Source organism: Meles meles, chromosome 12 (genome assembly GCF_922984935.1).
Source record: "Meles meles chromosome 12, mMelMel3.1 paternal haplotype, whole genome shotgun sequence".
Lineage (NCBI taxonomy): Eukaryota > Metazoa > Chordata > Mammalia > Carnivora > Mustelidae > Meles > Meles meles.
The window spans coordinates 70,857,390-70,872,076 of NC_060077.1; the positions used below are offsets into that span (position 1 = coordinate 70,857,390).

At 55.2% G+C, this 14,687-nt stretch overlaps 1 protein-coding gene across 1 annotated transcript in view; it reads right to left on the reverse strand.

The window, feature by feature from the left end:
* Positions 1-14,279, reverse strand: part of SMAD7 (SMAD family member 7) — a 29,478-nt gene extending 15,199 nt beyond the window's left edge. Inside the window, exons 1-3 of the mRNA XM_046024679.1 lie at positions 13,667-14,279; positions 12,304-12,357; positions 6,385-6,459 (exon numbers count right to left, since the gene is read on the reverse strand). Coding sequence (XP_045880635.1) covers positions 6,385-6,459; positions 12,304-12,357; positions 13,667-14,279 — 742 coding nt within the window. The remainder of the gene's footprint in view (positions 1-6,384; positions 6,460-12,303; positions 12,358-13,666) is intronic.
* Positions 14,280-14,687: the final 408 nt, after the last annotated feature.

Consider the following 14,687-nt stretch of genomic DNA (forward strand, 5'->3'; position numbering starts at 1 on the left):
GGAGTGACCTCCCAGTGGCCGTGATGTACAGTAACCTTTCACGAGGCTCCTGCAAAGGGAGGGCCCCCGGGGCAAGTCACCTGCTTCCCTCTGCAGCCCTATAACCTCAGTGGGGATGTCACACAGACCAGGGGTCCCAGGCTTTGGGGGATGGGGACAGCCCCAGCATCGTACTTGGTTTCCAATCCCTGGGCTGGCCAGGCAGCAGGGAAGCAGGCTGGGCAGACCTGGGCCGGGGGGGCAGATACTATCTGGGGCAGAGAGGAAACAAGGGCACTCACTTCCCTTGCAAAAAGGTCAGGCTCGGAAAGAACCACAGGGAACTTTCCTGCCTCTCATTTCTGCAACCCACATGGAAAAGGGAAGGTCAAAAAAAAAAAAAGAAAAAGAAAAAAACAACACTGAGAAGTGCCTGCTTCTCCCCACTTCTTCAGGGAGTTAAGAGTTAGAGAAGACAGGCCCATCCATGGGAGGCCCTCAACCCAAGAGACCTCAGAGGTGCTCTGGGAACAAGTGCTTGTCAACCGTAGTTCCGAGGTACCTAACACAAGTCTCTCCATTTTGATTCTCTGGAATCACCATTCTTGATTATCCAAATATCAGCATTCATTTAAAAGTGACCACAGGTCACTACTTTTAAAAATTGGGGTAAAATACATGTAACATAAAATGTACCGTTAGTGACAGAGTGCATTCCCAGAGTTGTGTAAGCATCAGCAGTACGTACATGGTTCCGGAACATTCTTTCACCCCAAAAGGGAACTCTGTCCCACGGGCCACTTTTTTAAAATTTTTTTTTTTTTTTTTTTTATTTATTTGACAGAGAGAGATCACAAGTAGACAGAGAGGCAGGCAGAGAGAGAGGGAGGGAAGCAGGCTCACTGCCGAGCAGAGAGCCCGATGCGGGACTCGATCCCAGGACCCTGAGATCATGACCTGAGCCGAAGGCAGCGGCTTAACCCACTGAGCCACCCAGGCGCCCCCCACGGGCCACTTTTACAGTCTCATTAACAAGGGCAGAAGCAGCTGGAGGAAGGTGCCAAGTTAACACACCTTGTCAAGCTTCTCATCCAGCAAAAAATCTTATTTGAGAAGAGGTTCATTCAGTGAGATACTCAAATTCTTCGCTAGAGAGAATGACACCTGCGTGGCCACCAAGAGAAGCCACCAGAGTCCATCCCCCTGACCCCCCACCCCCGCCGCAGGAACACAGATCCCTCTGCCCCTCGTCCCAGGGCTTCTTAACGTGTCAGCACCTGGGGAACTTCACATCCTGGAAGCCCACCCGCACACCCTGACGCAGGACCAGGACCACCCCCCTAGGCCTCGTGGCCCCCCCACCTGCTTTACAGTCGCCACTGTGGGTTCCAAGCCCAGACTGAAGCGAATGGCTCAGCCTGGCCGTCAAGGCGCACTGACAAGAGCCGGATTTCGGGACAGCGACAGCAACAATAAATGCAAAGGAAGCCAAACTTGAACATGACTTTGGCATTTCTTCCCTTTCCGCTGTCCTACTGGCTTGGAGCTTGCCACAGAGCCCCTTCCTACCCCCCAATAGGTCTATAAGACCACCCGGCTACAGCCAGGCTCCGCTAAGGAAAGCTCCAAGGGGGGCGGTGAGACTTCATATGCTAGACTACAGCCAGACGTGACCCTGGAAACCGGCCCTCACCTGGCCCTCTCCCCCTTTGTTAGGAGGTCCTGTTCTGCCTTGGTGACAGAATGCAGGAGGCTGAAGCCCATCTAGTTCTGTCCAGGCACGCTGCCCAGATTTGCCCAGGAGAACTTTGTCTCCCTGCACTTAACCCCTGCCTGCCTACCTTATTCTTTCCCGGACAAAGGGATTTCATGAATGAACCCACATCCAGGGCTGAGAGCATGGCCCGGAGCACTGCAGATACCTGAGCTGCTGTCCAAGACTGGTCTTCACGGCGGGGGGGGGGGGGGGGGGGGGATGCACCAGGTGAGCTGGTCCAGGCCCGAGTCATTACACTGGCATTTAGGGAGCTGTGGGCTGGGTCCCTAGAGATCCAGACTGTCTGGATCTGGGGGTAAGGAAGTGAGTAGGCAAGGAGCTCACTCACGGTCCCATGTGCTGGTACAGCTGACTCCCCCCAAAGCCTGCTTGCATGAGCTCAGCCCTCCTTCCCCACCACCACCCCTGGCATTAGAGACCTCAGTGAAGCCACAAGCTGCTTGTTCCCAGGCAGAGAAAGGAGACATGAAAACAAGACAGGCACCCAGGTCCCGACCCCCAGTGTGCCATCACCATTCCAAGCTGGACAGTAAGTAACTGTTCCCAAGGAGCTGATGAACTTTGCTTAGAAACAAGATGGAATCATCTTTCCTAAGCTACTTGGTTTGAACCGAAGTTGCCCATGGACTGAGCCAGAGCACATTTCCAGATTATATACAGCTAATTTTGAAGACTTCTTTCTCTGGAGCGATCACAGACACCAGCAGGGATCAGAGAGAACGAAGAGACAAGTCCCAGGAGTGCCCACTGACCTAAGGACACTCCCATCACCCAGAAGTGGGAACCAGAAGCCATACATGCTGTTTGTTTGTTTGTTTGGGGGTTTTTTAAAATACATGGTTCTTAAGGCCCTTCCCTAGGCTGGTGGGACCATGTCTCTCCGATAAGCATGACTCTGAACAGCCAAGAGCTGGGGCTCCCTCAACCGCACTCCCAACCCCTCAAGACACGTCAGTCCCCACATCAGCATTGCCCTCCACCTCCTTCCTTGAATTCCATGGTGGCATCTCTCTAGAAGTTTAAATAACTACAAATGGCTGGCCTCCAATCCCGGCCCCCAACTAAGGCCAGCTCCACACCTGAGTATGCACAGGGAGGACGACGGAGGTCAGGTCTACAGCTGAACAGCCCAGAACGTGCGGGTGAGAGAGACGGTGTTCCTCCAACCCACCCAGGACAGGACAGATGAGCTAAAGGAAAACCCCACAGGAACTCCAAACAGAGACTGCAAAGATGGCAGCTTCTAGCACATGCTTTTGATTACCAGTGATACAGGCAAAGCTCTGGGAGCAAAATCCTCCCACCTCCACCACCGGACCAAACCTAGAAGCTTTCCCCTCTGCATCAGACCTCTCCAAGGTGTGTCCTCCTCAGGCCAGGACCTCCTCCAGCAGCAAGGGCCCACTCTGAAGCCCCATGCCTTTCAAAAGGCACTACACACACAACTGAATTTGGGGCTGCCAAATCGGGGCCCAGAACCAATCCACAGACAACCTCCCACCCCCAAAGCGCATATCCTCGTGGAAAAGCTGCTCTGCCATCCCCCTACCCCAGGTGAGAGGAAGGAACCCAGGCCTCTCCCACAGTCTGCCTGGGGACCCCTGCCTGCTTATGCGCCGGTGCACAGTCGTCTATCTGTACGTCTGCAGCACGCACACGAACACGCACACACATTAAAACCATGCACCAAGCGATCCATCTGTCTCAGAGAGCCGGCTGTCAGAAATGAAAGTACAATCTCCTGGAACCGAGTCCCAGCCTTCTAAAAATGTGCCATTTTCCCAGACTGAGGAAACTTGCAGGGGTGGGGCGTGTTTCACTGCGAAGTCCCGAAGGCCTGGGCCCATCGCCTCCCTGGCCAGACCCAAGCTGCAAGGCTGGATTCCAAACGCAGGCAGCGGGCCTGCGCCCAGCGCTCCCAGCCGCCTACTCCCCTTCCCCGCAGGAGAGGGAAGGGCCAGCCTCGGAGTCACCCGGCAGTTCAGGAGGGGAATGCCTTTGAGCACACCCCCACCCCAACCTCCGAGGCACCACATTTTCACATGTGGCTGTTTTTTCTTTCCCTTCTTCCCTTGCCAAGAGAATCAAGCTCTGGCTCCCACTCCCGACCTTCCTCCCACCCTAAACTGAGCCCCATTCATGAAGCCTGCTCTCAGCCAGGGCAGGACAGGAAGGAAAACAGCACACAGGGCCTGTGAAAGACACACTCACAGAGGTTATTTCAAGGGGGAGGAGGGGGCAGATCCTGGCGGCCGCTTTCACCACTCCCCACCTTGACTGCCGCTTGCCCCCCCACTTCCCGAAGCAGGCTCCCACCCTCCAGCCTCTGCTGACCCCTTCCCTTGGGCAGCCTCGTCCCACTTGGCCACAGGCCCTGCCCCATTCGGCCACACCACCACCACAGCCCCCACCAGCCTCATCCTCCAAGGTGGACACACCCAGGCCACCCCCCTCCCCTGATGGAAACATCAACTTGGGAAGGAGGAGGTTTGGGCTCCCTCCATCTGCAAAACCCTCACCCTGGACCCAGGCCATTAAATCATCTCTTAGGAGGCACCCTCGCTCCAAAGGGCATAGCTCCGGGCTTTCTCCATGCCCATCACCTCCCCTCCTGACACCCCCAAACCACTGGGCACCAACCCAAAAATCAAGTTTCTTCAATTTCCCCACACAACACATTATTAATAAACTGCTCCAACTCTGAACGGAAAGAAGAAAGAGCTCAAACTTTGAAGCCTCGGGAATTAGTAAATTAAGAGCTAAAATTCAAAACAAATGCTCTTTCATGTGGGGCCCCCCTGGTCTTTTTCCTTTTGCAGTTTGGTTAAACCATTGGATCCCTTCAGAGACAACCACTCCTCCCTAGCAGCTCCTCAGTGATCTAAATGGTTGCAATTACCTTAGGGGGTAGGGATGGGGGCAGCAGTTAAGTCACTGTTTTACACACACACCCCCTCCCCGTTTTGGGGGAGGGCTTTGGGAAGTCGAGCGCCTACCCATCTCCGACAGGGCTGCCTGGGGCATGCCGGGCTGTCGTTTGGCTCTTGGGCCAAGGGAGGAGAACTCAGAGGAGAAGCTCGGCCTGGTGTCGTCACTTCCCCCAGCAGAGGAGACAGACAAGATGTTATCAATGAGACAACCCTTCCGAAAAGCCCCCCCTTTCAAAAGCTACCACTTCCCTTGCTCATTTCATGTGGTTCGAAGGGGCTGGGGCTCCTCCCTACACATTCAAGATCTAAACAATAATCCCATCTTACAACATCCTGAGTGTGTTCTTTTGCCCAGACCCTCTCCTCTTCTTGGCCTTCTTTCTTTCAGGAACTTTCTCAGTCTTAGAAAGCAGAGAAGACGCAGTTCACACGTTTCTGCAAGTTGCAAGTGTTCCCCGCTTCCGTCCAGCCCCGTCCTCATGCCCGAAGCCCCGCCCCCTCTCCGAGTCCCCTCTCCTTCCTGCTCACTCCTCATTAGAAGCTTTGTGTAAACAAAACCCTCCTGTCCCAGGCAACAGTCAGAGTATATACTGCGCTGAAATAAAAACAAACAAGGGTCTTCCTAAAGGCGTCCTCCAAGCTCAGTTCCCAGAGGAGAGCCTAGGAGGGTCTGGCTGGGATGATCTGAGCATGACCATGGCATGGAAGCAGCGCCTGACTCCCAGAGGTGACCTCACAGAAGGGGGTACACCACAGTCCCCCCTGGAGATAAATTCTACTGCTTCCATCCAAGCCGCCACGATCCTATACCAGCGTCCCAAAGCAAGAAAGACAAATGCATGGAACTCTGTGGAATTTCTCTCCCACCACCCCCCACCCCCAGTCTACTTTGCCTCTTGCTCTAGCGAGCTCTCAGAAAACCCAGTGATGCCATACTGGGGTGCGAAAATCAGGTATAAACCGGATGTCTTCGGAAAAAGAGGAAAATGCTTCCCACTTACACTGCTAATGAGTTTCTCCAAGTTTATGACTCTCTTCTCCTGTCTCTCAGGGACAAGGATGCTCCCCAACGCCCCTCCCTCAATCCCGTGATCCTCCAGCACTGGGCATTCCAGGCCCTCCAGCACACCCATGGACCCTGAGGAAAAGCTTCCCTCCCGGGTAAGCCCTGTGAGGTCTACAGTCTGCAGGGACTCCATCCTGTGGCTCCCGGGCCCAGATATGTACTAAGCTAGACCGGGAATGGAAACTTTCACAGAGGCATCGAGGACATCTATGCAGAATTCCCACCCTACACTTGGGTTATCTCTGCAAGTTCCAGAAAGGTGGATCCGTCCCTTTCAAGCTGCTCGATGCACTAAGGACAAGTTGGAGAAAGATTTAAACTCATCAACTAATGAGACCCAAGTCAGCCAAGTACAACCCCCTGAGCCAGTAGGTTCTTTCACAACAACCAGGAAACAGCACCCCGCCAGCCCGCGGCTGGCCCCCACTTCCTCATCCACGGAGCAGGCACAGGGGACCACAGAATGACCAGCTCAGGGGCCCGAGTCAACACGGATGCATCCAGTTTAAGCACATACAAGTGAGAATTAATCTCAGACCCGTGGGGACAGCAGCAGGCCACTCCCATTCCTCCAGCGTCCAGTTATTTCAAGGTCTTGAAACCGCCAGGAAAAATACGAGAAAATGTCTCACCTGAAAGCCCCCCAGGGGCCAGATAATTCGTTCCCCCTGTTTCAGCGGAGGAAGGCACAGCATCTGGACAGTCCGCTGTGGATTTGAGAAGGAAAGAGAAATAAATAAATACGCAAATAAATAAAAACACCAAGATGAATTTTTAAGCACATTCTAAACAGCTTTAAAGAGAAACCACACATTCCAAGCAGCTGATTCCTGCTGCGACGCTGATTATTAACGGACTGCTCAGGCTTCGCTGCCCACGGCAAGACAGACCACAGCACCTTGTCACCCGTCTGGGCTCTGCGCAGCCAGTTAATCATTGGTCAAGTCAGGCTCCATCACAGACTGGCTGGAATTTCTCTTTTATTGCAAATCCCCCATTGAGAAAACCAGGTGTTCCCAAGGTCAAAGAACGCCTGGGTTCCGTTCTCAGCCCCCACTGGGATCTGCCTACCAGCTCTCGCTCCATCAAGGGTGAAGACTCTGCTCAGATCCTGTGGCCTCTCTGCCACTCCCACAGACCAGTCTCTCCTTCATCTTGTGAAAGACAGACTTCCCAGTTCTTTAGGACTTCTTTTTCAAGATTGCCCTTGGCCTGAAATTTTTTTTTTTTTTTTTGAATCTTATTTATTCGAGGGCCACATGGAAAAGCAGGCTCCCAGCCCCACGCCTCGCTGAGCAGGGAGTCCAATGTGGGGCTCCATCCCAGGACCCTAGGATCATGACCCGAGCAAAGGCAGACGCTTAACCAACTGAGCCACCCAGACCCCAACTTTTCCCTATACATCTCAGAACAACCCCATGAATCCTACTCGTGTACACGCCTGCGTTAAAGCCACCACCACATCAGGACAGAGAAGATCTCAAGGCTCCCAGCCGGAGGGGAAATGTTCTACCTCCTTCCAGGCCTGGTCCAAACTCCTCGTCTTTGGAAACCTTCCCGGGCAGCCCCAGACCTGTAAGGCTCCCCCTTCCCTGTCCTCGGCTCCCATAAAATCTTTCTGGCACCCAGCACTTGGGAGTTCCCTTCTGCCGTCTTTGCTGATCGTTGACCTTCAGATCCCGCCTGTCCTAACTAGACTAGAAGCTTCTCTTCAACATCTCGGTCACCCTCGGGTGCTCAGCACAGTGACCTGAATGTTCAAGAGGATCATTAATGACAAGTCTACCTGAGAAACAGACTCGACAGCCTCTCTCCAAGCAGATAACCAAAAAATAATGCCTCCGAACCACAACTAATTACCCCCATGAAACAAAGACACACAAGACCCTGTAAGCTGTCAGGCACCGCTGCCAATGCCAAACTTCCAGAGAGCCCTAGAAAAAGGCTGGCTCAGGAAAGAGGCTTCCTGGTGTCACCCAAACACACAACTCCAGCCCCGCAACCACCTCAGGTGACCAGCAGCATGTCCCCGGGGTGTATCCTAACCAGCTTCCCACTGGATCCACTTGGCCACATGGGCCAATAGAAGCTAAAGTCAAAAGCAGCCCGGGGGCAAGGAGCCCATCAGCAGTCTCCATTCCCCCCTCAAAAGAGGTGGAGGGCTGTGCTGGGCTTACACAGGACCCCCCAAACCACCTCCTCCTCCAACTACTAATCCCAGGACCCTCCCCCTCCCTTCCCACATGCCCCTGCATTTCTTTGTGGCTGGAAGAACAACTTTTCAAAAATTCTCACTAGCGGAAGGGGTAGCGCAGACGCCGCAGCGGTGGGCAGGGGAGAGAGAAAAGACTGCGTGTATTCTCGTTTTATCAGGGTGAAGTGTAATTCCTAACAGGAATATACAGTTTTACAGGATACACTTAATCAAATGCAAAACAATAGGGGGAGCAGGAAATGGAGCTGCTTGTTAACTGGTGGAGACCCTGCGCTTTCTAAACTACTTTGATGGCCTTCACCATGTTCTAGGGATAGGACCTACCTACCCACAAGAGGATGACACCCCCTCCCACCCCCGTTAAAGATGATGACTGATCCACAACCACGGCCCCCTGCCCTCCTCCAGCTTTGACTGGCTGAGTCCCAGGGGCCAAGTGTGTTTCAAAGGAAGAGCCCAGAATCTCCGGGCAGAGCTGGGACCACATTCAGGGTGTCAGCCCGACTCAGATCAAAGGTAAGCCAGCTCGGCACCGACAACCACAAGCATTTTTATGAAATGGTGCTCTGCCCTTCTACAGAGCCTTTGATCTCAGGAGGGATTTACAAACATTAATTAGGCCTCCCTACCACCCCTGTGAAGTAGTAAAGTATACCTGTTCGACCCGCACCCGGGTAAACTGAGGCGTCTCTGACAGTCCAAGGGGCCACCCAGTGAGCTGGGCCATGCCCAACCAAGAGTTCGGTGCTCATCTCGCCCTTCCCACAGCATTCCCTCCCCAGGCATCCCCGGTCCCCGCAGGTAGTCAGGCCAACAGTCCCAGCATCCAGCCTGGCCTCGAGCTACACAGCCAGGTGCTTGTAGCTCATAAAGGTCCAAGAGGCCACACACCTCCATCCCTCACCCACTAAAAAGCTCCAGCAAGACAGACCTCCAAAGTTAGTGTCTCGGTCCCCGCCCTGTGTCACCGGCTCTCCAGAGCCCAGGATGCACACACACACACACACAGAAGTTCTAGGCCATTCCTGGCTCATCTATCGTTAAACATTACCAAGCACCCAGTAAGTGCTGGGTTCTCTGGGAGGAAAAGACAGTCCTTAAAAGATGCAAACCTGGGGACCAGCCAAGGAACAAGCTGTTCAGAGGGGGTACAAGGTGAGGGAGATGGAGATCCACCTTCTCCCAAGAGAATGGTTCCTGGAGAGCCTGGATGTTCTGTCAACTTGGTTCTGAGCTTCGTAAGGGGCACCAGAGCCAGAGGAGCTCCAACCCCGCTCCCCGCCAACCATAGCTGTACCTCAGTGTACCAGCTCTGCCCCCAACCACAAGCCCCATGAACCCTGGGGACAACACAATCCCCGGCATCAGAATCATTCACATTCTTAGACAGGCACATCACCAGGCCTGTAGAGTGAATGAATGAACCAGTTAATGAGCCAACGAATGAATCATTTAACTCTTCACTCTTTGATCATCTAGATTTAAAGAGGTTCAGGAAAGTTAAAAGGTGTGCGTCAAGTAAAAACAGGGCTAGATCCCAGACTTCCCAACTACGCTTTGGAGGCCTGATCCACCCAGTGTACCCATCACCTGGGTCCCCAGCCTACTCAAGTAGTGTCTCCAAGCAAGGACCCCCTCCCTCTGCCAACCAGTCAAGCCGTCCACACCATCAGATACGATATGGAGGACACAGGGAGCAGAGACCACAGAGCACTCCCCTCAGAAGCCCCAGCCCACACACCAACTACTACTCTGAAACAGCACGTCCTTATCCCTTGTGGGCAGGGAGGGACTCTTCTTGACTTCAAACAGCCCCAAGTCCCAACCATCTTGCCCCTAGGTTCAGATCATGTCTAACTCTTTCCCGGAAAATCCTGCTGGGTTTGGGACCACGCAGCACCCACCTCTAGAAGCTACCCCAGGGTGGCTTGAACCACAGCAAAGTAGGAGCTCCCAGCTTTAAGCCCTGGAGTTTCTACAAGGCTGCAGAGGTACCAGGCCCCAAGGCCTCTCCTCCCAAGCTGGAGACTTCCCAGAAGGGATTCTCTTAGCCGTGAGACCGGCTAAAATTTTAACAGTTGTCCATTGTAAAACCTTGCAACTGGTTCTCACCTAATCACCCAAGACCAAAAATCCAGCCTAGAGCTCAGACGCTTAAGAACGCAAGCAGCTGATCTCAATTCCCCAGCCAAATACTCTCCTCCCGTGTGCAAAGTAAAGACAAAAACCTGGGGCAACATCCCACTGTGTGTGCGACTTCAAGGCCCAGGTCCTTGCCCTACCTCCAGCGCCACCATTCCCAGACCTGGCTGCCCGCCAGGGTATGAAGACAATTCTTGGGGGGGGGGTTGCCCCTCAACACCTCCTGTCCCTACACAACAGCTCCTTTTTTCATTCTTTTTTTGTTTTGTTTTGTTTTAAACAAAACGTTTTTGGGTGAGTAACCAGCTGTTTGAGTTTCCGATTGGCAGGCTAATCACTTCCTATTGGCTGATCTTGAAAACTTTTCTTCCCCTTGGAAATGGCACACTCCTGTCTTTGTGGCTTCTCTGTTTACACACATTTTGCTACCTAGTGTCAACACTTGCTAATGAATAAATCTATCACTCCACTCACAGAAAATGAGGTCCTGGCCCGACAGGAGGACTGCCTGCATCCCATGAACGGATTTATCCTCGTGTCCCTGCAGGAGACCCAAGACAACGACGCCCTCCCTTTCTATGCTTTCAGGTTTCCGCAAGCATTTATAGACCCCTAGTAATCTTTACTCTGGGGGCCAAGGTGAATGGTCTTTCTCTCGAGGCCCTCCAGATGGGAAGGATGCAGAAGTTAAAACCCGAACAGGGCAGAGATGGCCCCTTGTAGGACAAACCTCACGAACACTGGGTCTCAATGTCAGAGCGCAGCCAAGCTACATTCTAGAACGGAGCGCCGTGGTTATGTTTGTTACGAATACACAGAGCCGCTTATCTCCTCATTAATGACCATTTATCTGGTGTTTTGTAAATCGAAAGCAAAATATCACGGGCTTTGCAGGCAGTGGTTAGCCCAGCACCAGGCAGGCAGCAACGCCTCCCGACTTCAGGGAGCGGAGGAGTCCCGGGAGGGCTGGCTGCAGAGCACGGGCTTCGGTTACACCGTTCATTAAAGTATTTAATTTATGACAACGCCCCAGCCAAACTTTTAATTAGTGGGGGGAAAGGCCCAACAGCCAAAACTCATGAGGCGGAAGGACTTGTGGAATTCCAAGAGAGAACTGGGGCCCAACCCTTCACGTCTCCTGCGCCCAGAACCTTGGCAAAACAAAAATGTCACAAGGGTTGCAGTTTTCAGGTACCAGGACACGGGCCTCAAGGCCCAGGTTACACACAGTCCCTACTTTTCAGGGGGTGATTCCCTTCCCCCCTCACCGTGCAGGAAGTGGCTCGAGGACACTGGGGCCCATCCCTGTTGGCACTCCCAAGCCCCAGTTTCCCTGCCCCGCTGCCCCCTGGCACTGTGTGCCCCACAGGGTGAGCCCCTGCCCAGCCAGCCAGCAGCTGAAAGCAGACGACCGCAATGGGGCTGGTGCCAGTCTCAAATGGGCTTCCGCTCTGGCCCCATGCCACCCAGTGACAAAGCAACAGGCAGGCAGAGCTATGCTAAAAACTTGTGTAGTCCCAAGAATTCTGAGAAAACCCAGGGACGAAGTGACTTCCAGGTGTCTTCTGCTTCTGTGGCCTCTACTTCTTCTCGTTTTGCTTTGCTTTATTTTACAGCGGAAAGGTGTCCCAACCGACTGGCACAGAGGCACAGGAACAGAAGAATCATTTCCCTGATAAAACATGTCTATTGGCCAGGGAGGAAGGCTCGTTTACGGATTTTCTAAACTGACTTTCAACCAAAGCCTTCCCTGCCCCTTTGAAACAGTCTTCCCTCTCCTCAAATTATCCATCCTTCTGACTCTTCCGGCACTGACAAGGTCTGCATTTTCCCAGCAACCTGTCCTATTTGGCGCTGGAGACACACTGCGTGGATCAAATTCCACGTGCTAAAGCTGAGCCAACACTGGTGAGAGTGAAAATACGTTAAAAAAAGAAAAAAGGAACAAAACGTAAGGAACACCGTTGCAAAAAAAAAAAAAAATCGAGATATTCATTCACACACACACACACACACACCCCAGCCACAACAAAAACAGAAAAATCCACCAAACTTCCAACAGAGGAAACCCAGAATCACCTCGGGGCAAGCCCAGCGCCTCCCCAGAGCCGCTGCCTCAACAGAAAGATCCGCGGTCTAGAGGCTCCATGTCTAACTTAAGATAGGAAGGATATTTTTAAAATCATCCACTCACCAGTTGGTTTGAGAAAATCCATCGGGTATCTGGAGTAAGGAGGAGGGGGAGACTCTGGAATTAAAAAAAAAAGTAAGAGAAAATAAAGGCCGAGCCATGAGAGAGAGAGATAGAAACTTATGATAACAGAGGCATTCTTTCAGCCCAACTGTTTGTCTTAGCTGTGGGGGTTGGAGGCAGGGCCGCGAGGCGGTGATTGCCTTGATATTTAGCTGTCAGATAAACAAAAGAGGCCGCCTGGCGCCAGCCTCGGCGCTCCGCTCCTCCACGTCTGCAGCCGCCCCGCCGCCGCGCTCTGCCGGCCCGGCTGGAAAGCACCGGCTCAACCCTAGCCGCGCACTTCACAGTTCATGGGGCTGGGAGGGACAAAGCCCCCTCCCCGTCCCCGCCCCCGCCCGCGCGCCGGGGGCGCAATTCACCCCCGCGACCCTCCGCCCCCACCGCACACGCGCGCAGAAATCTCGGGGATCCCCTTTCCCAGCCCACCCGGGAGACGCGCCCCAAGTGCGCTGGCGAACTTGGGAGGATCTGCGGGAGCCCGACGCATATCCCCCGCGGCGCACAGAGACGTGGAGAAACTGGAAGCTGTGGAAAAGGCTGAAGGAGGCTGGGGTCTCCGAAGTGAGGCCCAGGCCCCCGGCGCAGTAAGGGGCGGCAGAGGCTCGGAGGAGCTGGGGACAGACCACCCTGCAGTCCATTCTCTGCTTTACTGTCCTGGAAAAAAGGAAAATGCTGGGGATACCCAACTTCTGACCACTGGCTCTTTTCCATCCTGGCTGGCGGACTTGAGAGTGTTGAAACCCAGCTGGGCCTCCCATCCTAAACCCCTCTGGTCCAAGACCCCAGGGCTGCGGGGCCAGGGAGGGTCCCGACGTGACTCTCCTTATTTACTAAACGCACAGAGACTTCCAGTCTCTACAACTCGCTTCTCCCAACCTTTCTTGGCGGGCTTGGACAGAATCCAACTCGGCCACACACCTCAACGCTTTTCCGGGTGCAGGGGAGGCGTGACCCCCACTTCTCTCTGCACCCCTAGCCGAGGTGCAAAAGAAGCCAACTCATTTTTAACCGCGTGCCTGGGAAAAATGTGCTTAGGCAATGCCCGCAACCTACCTAGGGGCAGCAGAGGAGAAAAACCTGGAAGGGAACCCCCAGGGAATGCCCTTGCAGTTTCCCCGTGTCGTCTCCACTTTTGTCCCCAAAATCTTCCCAGGAGAGAATGTACCCCCCCCCCCATCGAGGTGGCTGCGCGCGCGCGCGCACACACACACACACACACAGCCCCGGGGGGTTAGGGGGCTCTTCCACCACTTGAGCGCCAGCGGAAGGGAAAGGGAGGGGTGCGCGCAGATCAACTTCTTACCTAGTTCGCAGAGTCGGCTAAGGTGATGGGGGTTGCAGCACACCAGCTCGGGGTTGATCTTCCCGTAAGATTCACAGCAACACAGCCTCTTGACTTCCGAGGAATGCCTGAGATCCGGCCACCTGAACACTTTGCACAGCAGGAGGGGGAGCGAGTAGGACGAGGGCGGCTGCGCGGGCTGCGAGCCGGCGGACGCCCCCAGGCCCAGCCTGCAGTCCAGGCGGCCGGGCAGCAGGAGGCACGCGGTGCGCGCACCGCCGCGGGACTCCACGGCCTGGAGCAGCAGCTCCAACTGCCGTTCCTTCAGTTTCTTGAGCACCGAGTGCGTGAGCGCCTTCAGATCCGCCTCGGGGCCCCCGGCCGCGCCGGCGCCCGTGGCTGGGGGGTGGGGATGGTGGTGACCTTTGGCACCTCGGACCGCCTTGCCCAGGCAGCAGCCAGCCCTGCCCGCGCCGCCGCCACCGGCCCCATGTGCCCGGCCGTCCGTCGCCCCTTCTCCCCGCAGCTCGCCTCCTCCTCCGCCTCCCCCCGCGCCCTCCTCCTCGTCCTCGCCGCCGGGCGCACGGCTCCTCCAGAGACGCCGGACGAGCGCAGATCGTTTGGTCCTGAACATGCGGGGCGAGGAGGCGAGGAGAAAAGTCGTTTGCCGGCTAAGGAGCGAACATGACCTCCGCACACCATGAAGAAGTCGGGCGCCGAGTTGGGGCAGCAGGCGCAGGCGATAGCAGCAGCAGCAGGGGCCCGGGCAGGAGCGGCGGCGGCCCGAGGGGCGCTCCGTGGCATGCGCCAGTCTCCCGGAGGCCGGGGCGCGCGCGGGGGCCCGGGGGCGCCCGCCGGGGCTCGGGGGCCTGCGCTCTGGCTGCCCCACCCCGCGCGGCCCGCGCCGTGCGCGGCTTTCGGGCCCCGGAGCACCCCGGAGGAACGCGGCCGCCGCTTCCCTGGGGGCGGCGAAGCCTACCCCCGTCGGCGCCTCCCAAAAAAGAGGCCCCCCCGCAGCGGCTCCCGAGAGTCGGGCTCGCCA